General features: G+C 36.8%; 2 protein-coding genes across 2 annotated transcripts; one reads left to right on the top strand and one right to left on the bottom strand.

Annotated features, from left to right (window-relative positions):
* Positions 1 to 1164: 1164 nt before the first annotated feature.
* Positions 1165 to 3733, bottom strand: LOC140537147 (uncharacterized). Its single transcript, XM_072659382.1, has 4 exons — positions 3321 to 3733; positions 2914 to 3081; positions 2632 to 2727; positions 1165 to 2263 (listed from the first exon to the last, which is right to left on the bottom strand). Exons 1-4 carry the CDS (start codon positions 3678 to 3680, stop codon positions 1937 to 1939), a joined length of 951 nt encoding a protein of 316 aa, XP_072515483.1. The 5' UTR covers positions 3681 to 3733; the 3' UTR covers positions 1165 to 1936.
* A 10593-nt stretch (positions 3734 to 14326) lies between these two features.
* rpz (rapunzel) lies at positions 14327 to 18641 on the top strand. The gene is made up of 2 exons (XM_072659369.1): positions 14327 to 14358; positions 16891 to 18641. Exon 2 carries the CDS (start codon positions 16941 to 16943, stop codon positions 17622 to 17624), a length of 684 nt encoding a protein of 227 aa, XP_072515470.1. The 5' UTR covers positions 14327 to 14358; positions 16891 to 16940; the 3' UTR covers positions 17625 to 18641.
* Positions 18642 to 22077: the final 3436 nt, after the last annotated feature.

Here is a 22077-nt window from a genome sequence, read left to right as displayed (position 1 = left end):
ATAAATTTATCTTAATGTCAAGGTCTGTCTAATCTTCAAGAGATGATGGCGACCGTGAACAGTACTGGAAACTAAGCAAGCTGTTGACGACCATGACAAACACATTCATGTATCCTGGAACTTCAGTGTTCCTCACTTGCTGCAGATAATACATTTGGACAATACATTGGACCAAAACATTTTATTTGCAATTGATACAAATGATACAGGTGAGGAAGATGATTCAACTCTACAGGAAGCCTTTAAAACGGTCATTTGAGTGTATATTATATTGTATGAAGTTTCTACCAGAAGAGAAGATGCAGTGTAATTAAAAATACAGAAAAAATTATTAGCCTCATGTTCAAAATTAAGCAGAAGCATTTTAAACTAGGCGACAAATACATAAAATTAATTCAAGCAACAGCAATTTTATTACAGATCAAGTGAAAATGAATCAGCCTTTTGCAGATTATTACATGAACTCATATTTCCAACTGCAGAGCTGAACCTCAAGTACACTGTAAACCCGAATAAGTTCAGTTAACTCAAATTTTTTGAGGAAACTGATTACCACAAACTATTTAAGTAGACAAACTCTATTATTTTAAGTGCAAAGAATATAACATTTTTATGTGCACTGAAATTTATAAACCTTATTATCTTGTACTCAATATTATTACATTTTTAGAACTATTTAAATTCAGTCTAACTTTACTTAAAATAACTGTATATGTTGTACTTAATATTTAAATGTTTTCTTAACTATACTAAACTACTTTTAATGAACTCAAAAAATGTATACTGTAATAGTTTGGAATACTCAAAAAGTTGTATTAAGTTTAAATTAAAAATATTGTGTCAGACACACTTTTCATTTACTCAAACATTTCAACTAGAAAATACTCATACTTGACTAATACTTTACTTAAAACATTTGAGGAAACTAATTACCACAAAGTAATTGAGTTAACTTAACTCAAAATACCTTCACAAAAAATAAATATAAAACAAGGAAACGTTAATCTGCTAAAATTAACATTTTATTTTAGCAAATCAGTAACCAGGATGCAAGTCATAAACCACTCATTTCAACAAATATATAAAACCCATTCTGAGGTACAATAAAACTTTGCTGAAGTCAAAACACATTACACCATTTAAACCAAAAAAAAAAAAAAAAAATTATGGCTTTGCATAGGCTTGTCACAATAATCACATTGACTAATGGTACAATGGGTTTAATGAATAAAGCAAATGAGGAGCAAGTATGTCAGCTTTTTTGGTTTCATTTTATTTGCTTAACTTGTGCATAATGAGTATTTACTTATATTCCACTCACAAATTCTTAATATTAATAATTATTAAAAGTACATTGCTCTTTAAAAGGGTTTAATTGCATTATCATGCCATTATATTATCATTATATCTGTCACATACATTTGCCTTAAAATAACTTATTATTTTACTATTGCAATAATCTTTGGGCCAGTATATAGTACAATACATTACAGCAATCGTGACAGGCCTAGCCATGTATTAATAGGGCTGCTCTGCATACAATAAACTGAAAAAATATTCCATAAAATACAATAAAATAAAATATAGTATTAAACAAAATATGTTAAGCATGTTTAGTTAAGCCCTTAATGCTTAGTAATGTGTACCTGTGCAGTAACAATTCTGTGTACAATGGCCTGTACCATGGCAACAATAATAAAAAAAAAAACTGGCATATTTTCTGAACATATTTGTGACTCTCCAACAGAACAATTTTTGGAACTTGGAATTTAAAGAGGTGGTAATGCAATCTAGAAAAAAAAAAAAAAAAAAAAAAAAAAACTTACCACAACAGCAGGTTTATCTAACAGAGCATAGAAAGGTGATGCTTCAACAGGAATTTACAACAGGCAGAACCTACAAAAGTCCCATCAAAAGGGAGTGTATCATTCGCCAATTACACCCTCCCTAGCAGATCATTTTTTAGATTTAGCAGCCTGGGTGTTAGTGGTTTAAAGTCATCCAAGCCCATAATGACTTTCTGAATGAAGTGGAAGGTGTGGATCAGTTTTTTTGGATAGCAGATGTTTAATGCATACATTAAACCAAGTAACATGAGAAAAGCATCAGCCAAATAAGAAAGGTCATTCAGCACAATGTCACCTTCCAGCACAATGGCAATCCTTGCAGGGCTGAATTGAACAGGGGAACTTGGGTCTTCATTCACCATGGTGAGAAGACCAACTGCCAAGTCTGCGATGTCCGGTTCACTCTCTTTCTCAGTCTGAAAAATAAATTAAACAAAAACAAACAAAATAGTAAACACACATACAACAATAATTCCAATCTTTGATTTCTTTCTTCCAACTTATGCTTTCTTTCCAAAGCAGAACAAGCATACAAGATTCAGTGGTGTTGGTGGGATGTCTTCAAATGTAAAACATGAGGGTTATAGATTTTTTAATATTTTTGGTTAAGTAGTGGCACAAAGTGTCCCAAGACATAAAATTGAACAATTACTGTTGAGAGCAAAAATACTTCTTGTACTGAAATAAAAGGACGCCATTTATTTCAGTAATAATATATGGTGACCATTTAATAAAAGGGTATCCTGCAACTTTTGACTAACCCTGTACATATTTAGTAACTTACGTTCCAAGTCCTGAAAAAAGCAGAGTCATCTTCACAAAGGAACACAGGGAGGGCTCGAAGCGCAGCAGTACGTCTGTGGTTTACATCACATTGCTCCTGTAAATAGATGTGAAACTCTTTAGATTAGATGAGGGAATGAGAAGAAACAAATGAAGAGTAAAACAACAGAAGCAGCAGTAGATGCAGGATAGGAAGAAACAGGGGAAGCAGAAGAAAAAACAGAAGAAGCATAAAATTTGTGCAATATCTTTGTTAAAATTAATACTAAATGTGGTCTCATACCAGAAGATCATAAGCACTAAATATGCTCCTCAGAGCTTCCGCAGTCTTGCCAGTACGTGCAGCCTTCTGCCGGTAGACAGCCAATAACCTCGGTGTATGTTTGTCCAACTCTGCATAGAACTTGCTTCGCAAGTTGATATTTGTGATCCTGTGAAATTCTGCACAAACCTAAACATTCAGGCATAGAAATACAAATAAGATTAATGTTCAATTGTATAATTTGTTGTTTTACAGTACATTACAATCTGCATTTAAAATTTGTTTATAAATTGGAATTCCTATCACATCACAAACCTTGGAGTACAGAAGATTGCAATAAAGAAGTTTTCAATAAAATTTTCTAGAAATCTGATTCTACAAATACCAGTATGAGGATAAATGTAACAAGAAAGTTAAGAAAAAGTTACCTGTGACTCTATTCGAAGCGCAGACCAATTTTCCAGAAGGTCCTTGACAGATTGGGATGGGTTGTCGGCAATTATTTGTTTCCGGCGTAATGCATATGTAGTTTGCATTAGTCTCTCTATCATCTGTAGATTTTTATCCATCTTTGATACTTCTTCTACCACTTGCACTCTTAGTCGCTCCAGACTTGAGGCATCCTCTCCTCTTGGGAAATTTGGTAGATAGTTCACCTCTGCTCGACGAGGTCTTTTGATGTTGCAGTGGGGTGACTCACTCTCTGGGTTATTTCGGCTCCTCTTACCAGAGTTAACAGCCACCTCATCACATCCAGACCTGCTCAGCTTGGTGCGATAGTTACCCATCTTAAATTTTAGGCTAATCTTCCAGCCATACCACCCACAGTGACTTCCTGGCTCTGTAAGGCAAGGATGTTTGGTAACCATCATCCTCATCATCTAATGTGTCTTCATTTTCAGATGGTCCCAACCCCTCACACAGGTCAACATTTTCCACAGAAGAACCAGCAGCACTTAGGCCTACAGAGTCTTCATCAGTAGAGACATGATTAAATAGATCTGCACTACTAGAGTCTCCATGTGTTCTGCTTTTGTGAGCATTAAAGGAAGTGTACACATTAGTACTATAGGCACAGCTCTTATATGGACATGTTACCATTTCATGGGTCCTCAAATGCCCTCTTAAATGAGTGAATAGTGTTTTCTCTGAAAAAGGCTGCTTAAACCCACACAAGGGACATGTATACACCACTTGCACTCCTTGTCCCCCTTGACTTGTCCCTTTTGTGTTTTTGTGAATCCTTGAAAGATGAATTTTAAGTGCATTGAATGACCGAAATGTGCAAATACACGAGTCGTAAAGACATGGCAAAGGACAGACTTTTGAATAGTGGTTATGTTGCAAGCGGTAATGACAAAGTAACTTGCCACGAGTATCAGAGAAGGCATCACATAACCTGCATTTCCACTCCATATCTGCCATTATAAACCAACTGACAAAATGACAGGCAAGTGACAAAAAGCTAATACTTGTTGAGGTAGGAGCTCTATATTTCTAAAATTTCTGTTATATTTCTCTCTGCTCTAAATTTGCTTTACAAAATTAGCACTTAATTAACTCATATTATACTTACCTATGCAGTTATGTTTTAGGGGCTGGACACGTTCATCTTTAGTGTACCCTCCTGTTCATGCACACACAAATACAAATCTCTTTGACAATGCAACAAATGTATCAATGTGTACACAGTAGTCAATGCCAGAGAATAATGATTTTGTTTGTAATGATAAAAAAAAATCAAAAGCACCAATGAATTGCATTTACATCTACGTTATCTGCTCTTATCATTAAATCCTTAAGCATGCAAAATAACAAAACATTTCAGAAGCTAACTACATCGACATTAGGCAATTTTAAATGAACACACAGCAAAAACAATTAAAGTTTAGACTCTGCTTTCATGGCCTTTCCACTATCAATCTCTAGCTAAACCTCTCTATTCCACTGCATTTTCTGTTGTCAGTGCAGGAATATCAAACTCACTCAAACTAAATGTGAATATGGGAAATACAAGTTTAAACACACTGTAAAGTACCAAGAAAATAACTATAGTTTAACCAAGTTTAGACATTAACAACTATTATGGGTATTTAGATGTAAAATAACGTTACCTAATTAGCCTAACTTAAGTTAACTTTCTTCTTTAACGTTGGCTAGCTAGCTAGTTAACTAACCTAGGTTAGGTACTAGCTTAGCTTTTACATCTCTTACTTGCAACCTGCACTTTATAGCTGCTGCTCTTCAAGCACATGTAACTTTATTAGCACATGTAACCTTTATTTTCATTTTTTTTTTTTTTTTTTTTTAATTGTAAAAAGGAAAGTTTACTTTAATTTTTTTTACTTCAACTTATATTATTATACTTTATTTACTTTGTATATACATATTTTTTATTATTATTTGTTAATTTCTTTTTTGTTATCTTTATCTATTGGTGAATGGAGGGACAGCAAAGTAAGAATTTCATTGTACAGCGTAACTGTCTGTTTCTGCTGTGCATTTGACAATAAAACTCTTGAATCTATGAGAGTTCAGCAGGTCAGCAGCGCTCGCTCTCTCTCCCTCCAGGTGCTGTTAACGAGGCGCGCGAGATGGAGTTCAAAAAACGTGCGCGCACTTCAAAATAGCTCCCCTTAATAAAAAAAACATCACTTGCCGCAAATTATGCCAGTGTTTAGAACAAAAACATGTACTTATCCAGAGAAAGAGAGTAAATTAACTGTTTCTTTTTCAGAAATCCCAGTATGCTAATTAGACGGCTATAACCAATGGGCATGCAGGAGCGCATTGCGTCAGACGCTCCGTAAATATTAAATGAAAAACAATGAGTTTAGTGATTGTCTTTACTTGAACACATTGAGCTTGTTGAGATTAAAACTTGAATATCGTTCTATGAACTTGAATGTTTTAAGCTGTTTGAACTGTTTTGCAGTTTTGCTTACAAATAGAATAATTTTAATGAGTTCACCACACTGTCAGGGAATACAGTGTAATAGATAGTTTCTTTTAATCATTTAAGCCTGCCCAAACTCAGTAATAGCAAGCAACAGAAGTTATTGAGGTGGAAATTACATTAGAAGACCCTAATCAGACCCTAAAGAAATTTCTAAATAACAAAGCCCCTGACTCGGATGGAAATGTAGTCCTTTTCTCCTATGTTTGATTAATCATTCGCTGTTAAATTCTAAATTTCCATCATCTTTGTATTATGCCTATATCACCTTTATCCTGAAGAAAGGTTGCAACGAAAAGGAGGCCTCATCATACTGACCAATTTATTTTTGGACTTTACGTCCAATTGAAACTAAGCTCATTAGCAAAATTGTGGCTAAGAGATTAAAGAAATATATTTCAACTATTACTCATCCGGAACAGACTGGTTTTACGCCAGGACAATATGTACATTATAACCTATGGCACCTGTTAAATGTCCACAATTAGAAGAATCAGTGATACTATCATTAAATGCTGCGAAAGCTTTCGAACAAGCAGAGAGACAGTACATGATGTGAGTACAACACAAATTTGGATTTGGCCCTATATTTATAAGATGGATAAAAATTCTGTATTCCCAACCAACAGCATCAGTAATAACCAATAATAATATATCTCCCTTTCCTTTTCTCTCCACAGAGGAACTAGACAAGGCTGTGGTCCTTCCCCATTTCTGTTCTCTCTTTGTATTGGATAAAGGTAAAGGTGCACGTATTCGTCACTGTACAGTGTGGACTGTACAGCGAAATGTGTCCTCCGCATTTAACCCATCTGGTAGTGAACACACACTCACACACACACACGTGTTAGGGGCAGTGAGTACACACACACACCCAGAGCGGTGGGCAGCCAACTCCAGCGCCCGGGGAGCAGAGAGGGTAAAGGGCCTTGCTCAAGGGCCCAACAGTGGCAGCTTGCCGAGCCCGGGAATCGAACCCACAACCCTGTTATCGATATCCCGGCGCTCTAACCGCTGAGCCACCACTGCCACTGCACCACTGAGCCTCTAGCTACAGCCATCAGAAAATGTTCAGACAGTTCAGACAGTACATCAAATTTCTCTGTATGTAGATGATGTGGTTTTATTCATATTAAATCCGAGGACCTCGATGACTCTGTAGCACTTGAAGTACCTTAAACTTTGAGGAAATTCCTCTGTTCCTGTGAAAGATACCACACAGACACCAGGACTTGGGCTACACAAAGGGCTGGTTAATTTACCACACAAGACCATTTTATGCTCAGTCGCACGGCTGCTACCATTCCATTTATAAATGAAAGAAGAATATTGCATGGAGCTCCGTAGCAGTGTTACTGGAGGTGTACAGAGTCTAACACAATGAACAAGACAGCTGCTACAGCTGCTGTCAGAGCTCACCACTAGAACTCACTCTCTGCCTCTAGACTGTTGTGAGAGGGGCTCTTGCAGATACACACATATGAAAAAAAAGAGTTTGATTCTCTTAAAGGCACAGTGTAGCTTGCTTGACTTAATTATTACTTTTGGCTACTTCTCAGGCTTCAAAATAAACTGGGGCAAAAAGCAAATTGATGCCCCTTTGTAAAAAATTTGATTTGAAGTTGCTGAAGGACAACAGCTGAAAGAGAACATAGAGGTTTGGAAAACTCTCTATTTATCAATGGTGGGCAGAATCAACGCCATTATGGTCACCCTTTCTTGATTTCTCTATTTGCCTTAATCCCATAACGTTACTTTAAACAATTGAAAAGTCTCATTACTTCATTTGAATGGAAATCAGGTTTTGGTCTGATTTTATTATTAGACAGGCAGTTTAAACACCCTCTCTTTCTGGTGAATGTGAAATTCCCTTTTGGCTGTCTGTTAAACGTTCTATGTGTCAAAATACCTGTTTATGAAGTTTACTTAAGTCTGATTCAAGCTCAGAAATCTTTATGCAGCAACAATTTCATGATCCAAAACACCCTGAAAATTTGGAGGCAAATTAAAACATACATAAAAGCGCCTGATATGCACATAAATAATCCAATATGTAACAACCACGCCTTCCCAGCAGCAGTGACAGCGCTGTCTTCTTGCAATGGAAAAACAGGTCTAAAAGCTTTTGGAGATCTTTACAATGACAACTGTTTTGCTTATTTCCAACAACTGCAAAATAAATACAAATTTCCCTCTTCACATTTTTTCATGTTTTTAAAAATTTGGAATTTCACCAAAAGACATTTAGTGGAATTTAAAACCAAACCACATCACTCACCCCTGGAGAAGATTCTTTCTATCTGTCTAAATACAAATGGAACAGTTTCTGCTTTTTATAACTTATGTGACCACATTGTCATCCAGTCCAACTCTTTCAAACAAGCATGGATGGAAGAACTTGGTATAGAGATTACTTATAAACAATGGGAAGATGGTCTAAAGAATATCAACAAATGTTCAATAAATACAAGACGTACCTTGATACAGTTTAAAATAGTTCCTAGACTTCACTACTCAAAGGCCAAATTACATATGATTTTCCCATATTTTTTCCCCATAAGCAGCAAACATAAAACAGAAGAAGAAACATTGTTCCATCAGTTGTGGACATGCTTTAGACTAAAACCAAATCAAAATATTTCTAAAAAAAAAATAAATAGCCATGTAAAAACAAACTTAGACACACATATTGCCTTAACTGTCTTATCAATAGAACAGAACCACCTTCATAAAGGCCATGAACCTCATTCATCAACACCTTCCTAAGGATTTGCAGAAGGATTTGCAGAAATGGTCACAGCTTAGAATGATAGATCCTCATTAGCTAATTTCACAAATTCCAAAGAAGAAAACACTGGTAAATCTAACAATCCTTGTAAAATAATTGTAAAAATTAAAAGTTACATTTTCTTTGCCAACTATTTTGCCTTACAGTGTCCTGCATGTATCTCTTTCATCAATGGATTTTTTTAAAGTGTTAAAAGTATTGTACTTCCAGTAAAAACTTGCAGTGTTGTTTTTGTAAGGTCACAAAACATGTATTTAAAAATTAACATATATTCACAATAATCTGAATCTGTATCAGTTATTAAGATATAAACAAAGTCATTCAGAGTGGGGGTTTGGTGTGAAATTGGTAATTGTAATTACATAATCCGAGCATTAACAAATAGTCCTTTAGAGTGAATTAGATGTGAAATTCTTTGTTCTAGTAAATCTAAAGTTGCAGCTCGATGAAAGAAGTTGTGGTTAAATGCTTTCTGCAAACAAACAGCGGAGGGGTCAAGATGGCAGCAGTACAACCAGTAATAGAATACTGCTAAAAATGGAGGTGTTAAAAAAGGTGTGATGCTGTAAAAAAAACACTTTTGAGTTGATGGGATGTGAAGAACTTCTTTTTTAGATTTAGGATGTGAAGGTTCTTTATTAATAAAAACGCTCCATTAAACCTTTCAAGTTCATGTTTATTTAAATAAAAAAATGAACATATTATGGATGTTCAGAGGTTAAGAGCTTCTAAATTATACATTATACATCATTTGTAACTTTTTACACTATATAGAGATTTTCTTTAATTTCATCTACTATCCATGTACTGTTATCATTTGCACATAAACAGTGTGATTTTATTGTTTCTCAGGAGTCACATCCATAAACTGCTGTATTTTTGTTGATTAGAGGTGTCTGGGATGTAAACATTTTTAGTCTCTTGGTGGCTGATAAAGTGTTATTAAAGTCACAATTATTATTTTTGTATTAGTTTTTCATTTTAATTTAACGTTTTATCTGTTACTAATGGTACTCAGATCCAGTCCTGACTGAATTTGTACATACCATACTCCCAATATCTTACTTCAGTTTACTTCAGTTCAGGCCTAGACTTCATTCTGAAATGATTCTAGTCTTAAATGCCCTTATCGTGGAAACTTCAGCTTTCCTAGCTTTTCTCTGAAAAACAGTCTGTTTAAAATGAGCTGTTTGTGATGTCCAGAAACCAACATATTTACATATTTCTACCTAGTTAACCTGAAGTGGGTTAGCACTGCCCGTCTGTGCTGAAGTTTTAAGTGGTATTTCAGCTTGAACTGCTTTTTGAAAGAGCTACTCTACAGGTCAGCCAATCAGAACATCGGAAAGGTGAGAAATGGCCATGTATTAAAAATTAAGACACATATAAGGCCTTTACTGTCTTACCTATAGAACAGAACCCCCTTCATAAAGGCCATGAACCTCATTCACCAGCACCTTCCTTAGAATTTTCTTAAATTAGTTCTTGAAAAAAGTCCCAAAAAAATCAAGATCAGATTCATTGAGTTTTTAAGGGGCAGAAATGTTCACAGCTTAGAATGATGAATCCTATTGTCCTTGTTAGCTAAATAAGCAAATTTCAAATTAGAAAACACTAGTGAATCTCAGAATCTTTGTGAAAACTGTGATATTTCTTCTTCAGAACGGTTGGTGAATGAGGCCTGTTGAGTTTGTCTTTGGTTTTGTTGCTTAAGATAAATTAGCAATGTGATGCCTAGTTAAATTTTAAGGAGAAAAATAGTCACTGATGCCTCTTTTAATCACAGTTTAAACTTGTACCAGATAATGTTTATAACTAAGAATTAGGGCCACAAATTGTTATGATAATTATTTGTATAAAGGCCACTCTCTTTTGTTTATTAGATTTAGAACCAGACCTCAATTAGTGTCCACAGAATATATCCACAATATATTTCTGATATTTTACATATTAATATGTAAACAAAGTCATTCAGAGTTTACAGTGGTGGTGATGATGTGATTCAATAGGAAAAAATATTAAAATCTATATTTTCTCTGGCAACTATTTTACCTTATAATGCCCTGCATTCATCTCTCCTCCGTGAATGGATTTTAAAAAGTATTGTACAAATAGGCAGCAAATTTTGTAATAATTTTGTGTAAAACCTTCCAGGGCTGTTTTTGTAATGTCACATAACATGTATTTAAAAATGTACATTAATGCACTTGTAAAAGGTTAGTCGTGCCTATTTTTGAATGTGTGAATCTGTATAACTCAGTTATTAAGATATAAACAAAGTCATTCAGAGTGGGGGTTTGGTGTGAAATTGGTAATTGTAATTACATAATCCGAGCATTAACAAATACTCCTTTAGAGTGAATTAGATGTGAAATTCTTTGTTCTAGTAAATCTAAAGTTGCAGCTCGATAAAAAAGAAGTTGTGGTTAAATGCTTTCTGCAAACAAACAATGGAGGGGTCAAGATGGCAGCAATACCACCAGTAATAGAAGACTGCTAAAAATGGAGGTGTTAAAAAAGGTGTGATGCTGTAGAAAAAACACTTTTGAGTTGATGGGATGTGAAGAACTTCTTTTTTAGATTTAGGATGTGAAGGTTCTATATTAATAAAAACGCTCCATTAAACCTTTCAAGTTCATGTTTATTTCAAATAAAAAAATGAACATATTATGGATGTTCAGAGGTTAAGAGCTTCTAAATTATACATTATACATCATTTGCAATTGCTATGTGAATGCCGGTGTCAGAATTATCAGCATACATCTGTTTTTGCTCTTTCTAAACCAGCTGTTTACTAGTCAGAAGATTAAAAACTGCTGGAAGGTGAGAAAGGAGCAATCTAGGTCTTGAAGTTGATTGGAGGTTCTGTAGAAATTCATTCAGGTCTGATTCTAAGTTCAAAGAACAACAGATAACAGACTTCTTAAAAATGAAAAATGAAAATTACAACTTTAATCAAACTTTCAACCACCAAGAGAGTTAAAATTTAATTGTTTACATCCCAGACACCTCATAATCCGAAATTTGAACTCTAAATTTCCACAGAACTTCCAATAAGTTTCAATAATTTATCCAAAAATTCAGTTACTTAGATATAAACAAAGTCGTTCAGAGTGGGGTTTGGTGTGAAATGGTTAACTGTAGAGACACTTACTAACTATTTACAATGGTGGTGATTGGATTCCAGGATCAGAATATCTGCAGAAATGTTCACAGCTTAGAAGGATGAATCCTATTGTCCTTGTTAGCTAAATAAGCAAATTTCAAATTAGAAAACACTGGTGAATCTCAGAATCTTTGTGAAAACTGTGATATTTCTTCTTCAGAACGGTTGGTGAATGAGGCCTGTTGAGTTTGTCTTTGGTTTTGTTGCTTAAGATAAATTAGCAATGTGATGCCTAGTTAAATTTTAAGGAGAAAAATAGTCACTGATGCCTCTTTTAATCACAGTTTAAACTTGTACCAGATAACGTTTAGAACTAAGAATTAAGGCCACAAATTGTTATGATAATTATTTGTATAAAGGCCACTCTCTTTATTAGATTTAGAACCAGACCTCAATTAGTGTCCACAGAATATATCCACAATATATTTCTGATATTTCACATATTAATATGTAAACAAAGTCATTCAGAGTTTACAGTGGTGGTGATGATGTGATTCACTAGGAAAAAATATTAAAATCTACATTTTCTCTGGCAACTATGTCCTGCATTCATCTCTCCTCCATGAATGGATTTTTAAAAAGTATTGTACAAATAGGCAGCACATTTTGTAATAATTTTGTGTAAAACCTTCCAGGGCTGTTTTTGTAATGTCACATAACATGTATTTAAAAATGTACATTAATGCACTTGTAAAAGGTTAGTCGTGCCTATTTGTGAATGTGTGAATCTGTATAACTCAGTTATTAAGATATAAACAAAGTCATTCAGAGTGGGGGTTTGGTGTGAAATTGGTAATTGTAATTACATAATCCGAGCATTAACAAATACTCCTTTAGAGTGAATTAGATGTGAAATTCTTTGTTCTAGTAAATCTAAAGTTGCAGCTCGATAAAAAAGAAGTTGTGGTTAAATGCTTTCTGCAAACAAACAACGGAGGGGTCAAGATGGCAGCAATACCACCAGTAATAGAAGACTGCTAAAAATGGAGGTGTTAAAAAAGGTGTGATGCTGTAGAAAAAAAACACTTTTGAGTTGATGGGATGTGAAGAACTTCTTTTTTAGATTTAGGATGTGAAGGTTCTATATTAATAAAAACGCTCCATTAAACCTTTCAAGTTCATGTTTATTTAAATAAAAAATGAACATATTATGAATGTTCAGAGGTTAAGAGCTTCTAAATTATACATTATACATCATTTGCAATTGCTATGTGAATGCCGGTGGCAGAATTATCAGCATACATCTGTTTTTGCTCTTTCTAAACCAACTGTTTACTAGTCAGAAGATTAAAAACTGCTGGAAGGTGAGAAAGGAGCAATCTAGGTCTTGAAGTTGATTAGAGGTTCTGTAAAAAATCATTGAGGTCTGATTCTAAGTTCAAGGAACAACAGATAACAGACTTCTTAAAAATGAAAAAATAAAATTACGAATTTAATAAAACTTAGTAACTTTAATAAACTTTAATAAAACTTTCAGCCACCAAGAGAGTTAAAATTTAACTGTTTACATCCCTTACATGCCTTAATGTCCTACATGTACCTCTCCACCATGAATGGATTTTTAGAACAATTATTAAAAGTAATTAAAAGTATTGTAAAAAAAAAAAAAAATAGGCAGCATATTACCAATAATAATTTTGTGTAAAACTGTTTAGTGCTGTTTCGTGATAACACAAAATCTTTATGAAAATATTTGCATATAGTCACTAATTTAATCTATTAAAGCTCCACCCAGACCATTTGTGCTGAAGTTATAATGGAAACCGGTCAAACTGCTTATTGAAAACTTTACAGGGCAGCGAATAGGAACACAGCTCTTTTCCATAAACCATAAAGGTACAATAATAAGACATCTTATTTAATTCTCAGATAAAGAGAGATAAGAAAATGGTCACATATAATTTAAGACAAACAGTGTTATCAGTGGAACTAAAATAAAATAAAAAATAAAATAAAGATACATGTGATTATGGAGGATATGGGATCTTTACAGTGCCATTTTGCAAGATTTGATTAATTTGCTGCATTATTTGTCTGGTTCTCTAGTCACCATCTACGTTATATGGACAAAAATATTGGGACACCTGCTCGTTCATTGTTTCCACTGAAATCAAATGTATTGCAAAAGGTTTGTCTTGTTGGAGTAACTGTCGCTATGGTCCAGGAAAGAGGCTTTCTACTAAACTTTGAAGCATTGCTGTGAGGATTTGACTGTATTCAGAGACAAGAGCATTAGTGAGGTCAGGATGTTGGATGATCACCATCCCCAACTCTTCAGTCATATCCCAAAAGTATTGTCTGGAGCCCCATCATTCCAGAGAATACAATTATTGGCATTAGGCATGGTGCCCATAGGTTCATGTTTATCTGCTCAAGATAGGCTTATTTTATTGGCAATACTTTTTAGCCTGGGTGCTCAGTTGTGGTTTCGGGTTAGCTGACGTCTGATTTGCAGGGGCGGGGCTAACGCCTTGCAAATCTAGATAAATTAAGCCCGAATTCGCATAGAAATCAGTGCGCTTGCCTTTTTACTTGGGCTCATCCTCTGCTTGTAAGGTAGGCTGGTTTTGAATAGGCTCTTAACTAGACTGTGTTAGAAATGTTGTCTGTGTTGGTTAGCTTAGAGCTTGCTGCTTATTAGGTGAGGTTTGGGTAAGCTGATATGTGAGTTGGCCTTTTAGCTTCAAGTACAGCCTGGCTTGATCCACCATCCTTTAAGATGCATGGAGGACAAGCATCCAGACCTTTTCTGTCCAGGCACCGAAGCGGTGGAATGAACTACCCCTGGATGTCTGAATGACAGAGTCGCTCGCTGTCTTCAAACGCAGACTGAAGACCCAGCTCTGTCAAGAGACTTCAAGTCAGCACTTATCTTGTCTAGGTATTCACACAGACTTTGGTATTTGGCAGCATCTAAGCTTGAGGTATCTTTAGGATTCAAGCCTGAACTGAAGCATTTCCCTTCATTTCAGCAACATCCACTAGAGAAGCTGTCTTGGCACCGAAGGGCATCAGATATCAGTGGTGAAAAAGTATGAACATGATCTGATCTCTATCAGATCTAGTCTGAAATAGCACACACCCGCACTGTAATGTGATGTTGGCTGTGTTTTCTTCTTGTAGGGTAGTGGAGTCAGTGCCGGAGTAGACATTTAGATGCCATCTTAAGTGAAGTGTGCCTGTTATTATTAATTATTTCTTATAATAGTGTTTATTTGACATTCAAACCAATTACTAAATTATAAAGCAAAAATAGATGCTGATAATTCTGCCACTAGAATTCACATAGCAATGCCAAATGATGTAAATTGTATGATATATGAACATTCAGAATCTGTTTTAATCTAATTTAATTTAAATTAAGGTAAATTTGTTTGGTTTTGGGAACTCAAAAGTGTTTTTCTACGGCACCAAGCCACCCTTTTTAACAGCTCAATATTTTGCAGTCTGCTCTGACTCGTGGTATTGCTGCCTTTCCTTTGACCCCTTCTGTTGTTCGTTTGCGGAAAGCATTTAACCACAACTTCCTCCATCGTACTGCAACTACTGCACTACTGAAGTATCTGTCATATGATCCTGTAACGCTTAAAAGAGATGCCAGTCTTGAGAAAAAGCAGAGTTTGCTCAGTACTTTCACTTTGATTAAGGTTAAAATAGCTGTATAAAGGAGATGTTCAAAGGTTGCTTCATTTGCACTGAGACTCAAGTCTCTGGGGTTCAAGTATGAGCTTTCTAAAGTGTCTAATCTGCACATCCAATCTCTGGTGTTTGAATCCAAGTCAACTTCCGAGTCTCTGGGCCTTTTGAAGTTGAGTCACGAGTCTCTGTGATTTTACTACCACTGCTGAGTCTGTGAGTTTAGACTCAAATCAAGTCTTGAGTCTCTGGGCTTTTGTTCTTAGTCAAGTCACAAGTATCTGGGGTTGGAGTTTTGAGTCTCTGGATTTGAGTCTGAGCCGAGTTTCAAATCTCAAAATCTCTTCTTGTTGTTAGCTGCAAACAAAACATCTGCTTTATTCTTTAATTATAGAAAAAACATAAATGTTTGGGTTGTTCTGAAATTCTACCTCCAGTAAATGTACCTGAACCCGAAGTTTAGTTTGTGTTTAAACACCTCAGTCCATCAGTGACCCTGAGAATCTTGTGAGCGTCTTGTGACCATTGATGAAGGACCAGAGGATGACCAACTGCAAACCGTGCAGCAGCAGATGAGCTCCTGCCCCTGACTTTACATCTACAAGGTGGACCAACTAGGTAGGAGTATCTGATAGAATGGGCAGTGAGTGGACACAGTGTTTAAAAACTCTAGCAGCACTGCTGTGTCTGATCCACTCGTGGTGGTCCTTTGGGGTCCTGGCCATTGTAGAACAGAACAGGGTAAAAGGAGGCTAACAGGGTATGCAGAGAAACAGATGGACTAGAGTCTGCGGTATTACAGTACTACACAGTGAGTTCATTCCAAACCATACCATAATATTCTGATATGACTGATGTTGGATCACCACCGCACCTGAGAACACCTGATGGATGGAGCACCATTCATCCTTCCAGAGAACACAGTTCCACTGCTCCACAGCTTAATGCTGGGGGGGCTTTATACCCCTCTAGCCCAGGCCTGGCATTTGGCATGATGCATTGATTATCTGCTCCAGAGAGTCCTATTCTATTGACAGTACTACTTCTTCTAGACAAGCTGTTTGTGTGTGCACTTGCACATCTGAATCAGCAATTGGTGCAACTTAAAATAGCCGAGTGCATTCTTTTTTTAAAGGGGTGTCCACAAACATTTGGACATATACTGTATTTAAGTCCAAGTTGCTGGGCTGCTCAACCCAGCTGGATATGTAAATTGGTATGTTTTGCATTCAGTTGGCGACCAGCCACGGCATTGAGCTGGTTCTCCTGATGGGTTTAAGCTCATACGAGGTGATCACTCTCTTATTCATGAATGAAAGAAGTCATATTGGACTGGCTTAGGTGCACCAAGCATTGTTATATGGTCTTCATATGCTTTTTGCTGCTACAGATTACGTCACATGCTGTATATAGATATAATATGGTTAAAATTAACCTTCTCTGTCCTTTCAGGCCTTCATTACTTCCAAGAGAGCCTCTGTCTGTTTGCTGACATCACTGACATGGCTGACAAGAAAATCCCTGAGGATCGCGACAAGCTCAAGAGAGGGCTGGTGAAAGTCCTGGAGTGCGTGGCTACAATCTCATCGGCAGCTGCCGTGGTGAACCCCATCTTCGGCGTGGCCGGCTCGCTGATCCGTGTGGTTCTGCACCAAGTAGATGATGAAGAGATCCAGACACTAAAGCGGGAGTTCAGCAGTGTGAACCGGGCGCTGGACGAGATCTCCCACCAGACCCGCAGCGCCCTGATGCAGATCAGAAACGAGACGCTGGATGGCCAGTACGGCCAAGTGGAGGAGAACATCCACAACCAGTTCCGCAAGTTCATGGAGATCGTGGAGGCACAGCCTGAACACCAGCAGCGCAAAAAGGACGACTTCAAGGAAAGCTACGCCAACGACATGGGTGACCAGAACCTGTGCACGCTCTATGAGGGCGTCATGGGCAAGCCCAAGCTGTTCAGCAGGCCTATCCTGGAAGTGTACATGACCCACTCCCAGGGCGACCGGCAGGTGATGGAGCGCCTGTGCACCCGCCTCACCTATCTCTTCTGCATTGGGCTGATTGCCCTCATGGGCTATACTGCCATCATTGGGGATGATGAGGAAGGCTTGAGTGAGGAATGGGCTAAGAAGATGGAAAATTTGCAGGAGAGGATGCAGGAGGTGCTGAGGAAGTACAAGTGATTGCTCCTCCCTTTCTAAGCGCTGAACTCTTTATGTAATTTCTAAAATAGTGGTCACTACCCATCCTCCTGGAGACCAACCAACCAACCAACCAACCTGGTCCTGCACTGTTTGCTATCTAACGCCAATAATCTTAGCATGTTAGGTCAACCTATTCCTTTTTAAGGTCACCTAGATCAAGATTAGCATATATTCCTATGCAGGAAGGTAAACGTCCTAGGAGGAGGGGTGGGGACCATGCCCCCAAAAGCAGTCTCACTGCTACCCCCTATGGTCTGGTTTTCTTTATACTCTCTCATTTTCCTCTTCCTTTCAGTCCTACTCTTTTCCTCATTTCTGTCCATTGCTGTCTTGTATCATCTCTCTGTTTATAAATACAGTAGTTCTATATAAGAGAGACACCTTTACATCCCAGACACCTCGTAATCTGAAATTTGAACTTCCAATAAATGTCAACAATTTATCAAAATAAATTTAGCATAATTCAGTTACTTAGATATATACAAAGTCATTCAGAGTGGGGTTTGGTGTGAAATGGTTAACTGTAGAGAAACTTACCAACTCAATGGTGGTGGTTGGATTCCAGGATCAGAATGTCTGCAACAAAAAAAAGCTATTTTATTTACTGACAAAACTACCAGTGAACCTACACATGTTTTTTTTTACTATGAAAACTACCAGTCTTAAGAGTTTCATATGTAATGCTAATAATGGGTAAAAAGTGGTAAATCTGAAAATCTAAATTTCTCTACTGACTATTTTGCCTTACAATGTCCTGTATACACCACCTGTTCACTATAAATTGATTAAAATGTTTTAGACTAAAAGTTTAGTAAAATTTAGAAGCATATGTGTAAGAATGGTTCCACCACCACCTCTGTGAACAATGCTGACTCTAAATTTCCTGCCAAACCCACAATGAATGACTAAGTTGATGATTTGATTATGTGGAAATTATGAAAATCTGTGGAATTATCCATTAATTCCAATCAAATGAAATAAAGAAAAATAAAATTAAAAAATGGTAAGGGTCCCTATTTTTTTTTTACTAAAAATAATTTAGGAAAATAAACCCTTTTTTCCCAGTCAGCTACACCTAGTTAAATTTTGATGATTAAAACAGTTATTTAGAGTTTACAGTGGTGGTGAATTTAATTGAGTACCTACGACTATGACCTACACCCATATTCTTCTGAAGTATATTCATTAGCTATGCGGTTGTTCATAGACCTGAAGGAATGGAATGGAGTTGAGGAATAATATGGTTAGGCTCCAATAGGCTAGACTTGGGAAAGCAGAGCAAGGTCCATTCACAGTCCTAACTCTGTAAAACTGCACATGATTTGTACAAATATAGGAGATTGATTAGATTAGACATACATTCCAATGTATGTGACAGAGATGTCAAGTGGATCCAGTGGTATCTTCATCTTCGTCCTTCCAAGAACACCTCACTTCCACTGAATTTAACGATCTGTCCGGCCCTCAGCTGAAATGGAGATTTAGATTCGTTCTGATTGGTTCTTCCACTGAAATGAACTGCCTGCTGTCCCGTCCACTGTTGAAATAGAGATTTAGTTTGTTTCTGCATTTGGGTTTGACTGTCTCTGGTATCAGACCGTTTCAGACATAAGCAAGTCTGAAGTCTTATTTAACAAATCAATGAAGAAGTGCACATGCAGTTTAGATGATGCTACTTGGTATACTTTACTTGTTATCCACACTAGCCACATCACTTCACAAACCACAAAATCACTTTTTAAAGACTTTTATACCATTTTATCTTCTTCTTCCTGTACAGAGCCTTCAGACTTCAGATTATCATGATATCCAGTCCCCCATGCAACAACTAGGTAGAGCCGACCAATATATTTAACCATCAGAAGTGATGAGTAATTAGTGCGATTGTGCTGCAATAATGCAGGACTCTAATAACACAATTAAATAAGATGTGACACACCCTTAATTCTGATTTACAATCTGTACAGTCTGACAGGTTGAATTTTGAAGGGCTGTATCAGAGCCTTTGTAGCTTAGGTTAGAAACACATCACATGAAAGTGCTTTGAAAGATCATGAGGTGTGTTTTTGTACTTAAGTTCCACTCATCTGGACTGGAGATTATGTAAAACCTATAGTTATGTATCTACTGTATATCTATAGTGGTGTTAAAAAGTCTTTGCCCCCTTCCTGATATCTTATTTTTTACATTTGATTTGCTTAAATGTTTCAGATCATCAAACTAATTTACACAAAGATAACACAATTAAACATACAATGCAGTTTTTAAATGCAGGTTTTTATAATTAATGGGGAAAAAATCTAAACCATTCATGGCACTGTGTGAAAAAGTGATTGCCCTTTGAACCTAATAACTTGTTCGGCCACCCTTAACAGAAATAACTGCAATCAAGTGTTTGTGATAACTGGCAATGAGTCTTTTACAGCACTGTGGAGGAATTTTGGCCGACTTATCTTTGCAGAATTGTTGTAATTCGGTCATATTGGGGTGTTTTCGAGCATGAACTGCCTTTTTTAAGGCCATGCCACTGCATCTCAATCGGATTCAAGTCAGGACTTTGACAGGGCCACTCCAAAGTCTTCATTTCGTTTTTCTTAAGCCATTCAGAGTTGGACTTGCTGGTGTGTTTTGGATCATTGTCCTGCTGCAGAACCCAGGTGCACTTCAGCTTAAGGTCTAGAACAGATGGCTGGTCATTCTCCTTCAGGATTTTTTGGTAGACAGCTGAATGCATGGTTCCATTTACCAAAGCACATCTTACAGGTCCTGAAGCAGCAAAACAGCCACATCACACTACCACCACCATATTTTATTGTTAGTATGATGTTTCTTTTCTGAAATGCTGTGGTACTTTTATGCCAGATATAATGGGATATATGCCTTCCAAGATGATTAGCTTTTTGTCTGCAGTTCTTTGGCTGTTGTTGTGGGGTCTTTTGTGACCTCTTGGGATAATTTTGGTTGGCCGGCCACTCCTGGGAAGATTACCACTATTCCATGTTTTCACCCTTTGTGGATAATGGCTCTCACTCTTGTTTACTGTTGTCCTAACACTTTAGAAATTGCTTTATAACCTTTTCCAGACTGATGGATCTCAATAACTTTGTATCTCATTTGTTCCTGAATGTATTTGGATCACATCATGATGTCAGGTAGGTCAGGCAGATCCTATTTAAGTGATTTCTTGATTGAGAACAGATGTGGTAATAATAACTTAGCTTTCCAAAGATGTGATAAACCATAGTTAATGTATGTTTTGACAGGGGAGGGGGCAATCACTTTTTCAAAAAGGGCCGTGTAGGTTTGGATTTTTTCACCCATAGTAATAAAAAACTTAAAAACTGCATTTTGTGTTTTTTCTGAATGTTTACATTTGTTTGATGATCTGAAACATTTAAGTGTGACAAACATGCAAAAAATAACACTTTCATACCACTGTATATACATATGAGTCACTAAATATACTACAGAAGTAAAAACAAGCGACAACAGCAGTTATTGCCAGTCCAAACCTGACCAAATTGACCAGGATCAAGAAGTTGAACTGAAAAAAAGAGAAAATCCATTTTTTGACTTGAATGAATTAGAAATGTATGCCCAGACGAGTAGGGATGAACACTTGCAGAGATGGAAATAATAAAAAAGGGTTTATTAACCAAAACAAGTACAAACACAAAGGGGTATGAAACGTGGGGTGCAGCAACCAAGGCAAAAACAGCAAACAACAAACTCACAACGTGACAAACAAAATGGCAAACACAACAAACCTGGGACTGGGAGAAGAAGGGAGCTGAGCGTGAGGGGAGAGAATGTATCTATGGAAAAACCAAGGACAGGGCTAGAACGGAAAACCACTAGTAGCTATGTAAACAAGAGGGGGGTGGGTGGGGAACCAGCCGCTAGACCAAAAGGGCAAGGCTGACCTAACCTTACTTTGCAGCATGCTGCCTTGAACGTAGGTTGCCTTGGAACCTGAGCAGGAAGCGAACATACCTTGCTTGCCTCTAGATTAGGGTGGAGACCATTTTCAGAATGTGGACCTCAACCTTGAGCCGACCTGAACATGTCGGTAATGTGTGAAGAATCTCTGAGCGTCTCAGAGATCCCAACGGAGTCAATTCACGGCAGTGAACCAAGGGGTAATGCTCCTTAAGTACTCCCAGTCCCAGGTGCAACACATGAACAAAATAATGAGCAGTGAGAGAACCCAACTGAACATGAATCAACACAAATGAGCAGAAACAATCAGGAAGTCCTTATTTGCGTCGGTAGGCCTGACAGTAAAAACAGGCAAAACCAGATGAACTGCTTGTTACCACATGAATCAGGCCTTTATGGTAAACTGGCTTGTAGAGCATGCTCCACCAATTTGCAATACATTTAACTGTATTATCATTATTAGGTTTTCCTCTTAAAAATAAAGACCCGATGG

Source organism: Salminus brasiliensis, chromosome 1 (assembly GCF_030463535.1).
Source record: "Salminus brasiliensis chromosome 1, fSalBra1.hap2, whole genome shotgun sequence".
Classification (NCBI taxonomy): domain Eukaryota; kingdom Metazoa; phylum Chordata; class Actinopteri; order Characiformes; family Bryconidae; genus Salminus; species Salminus brasiliensis.
The sequence above is the reverse complement of the archived record's forward strand: the minus strand, read 5'-3'. Positions and strand labels throughout refer to the sequence as shown.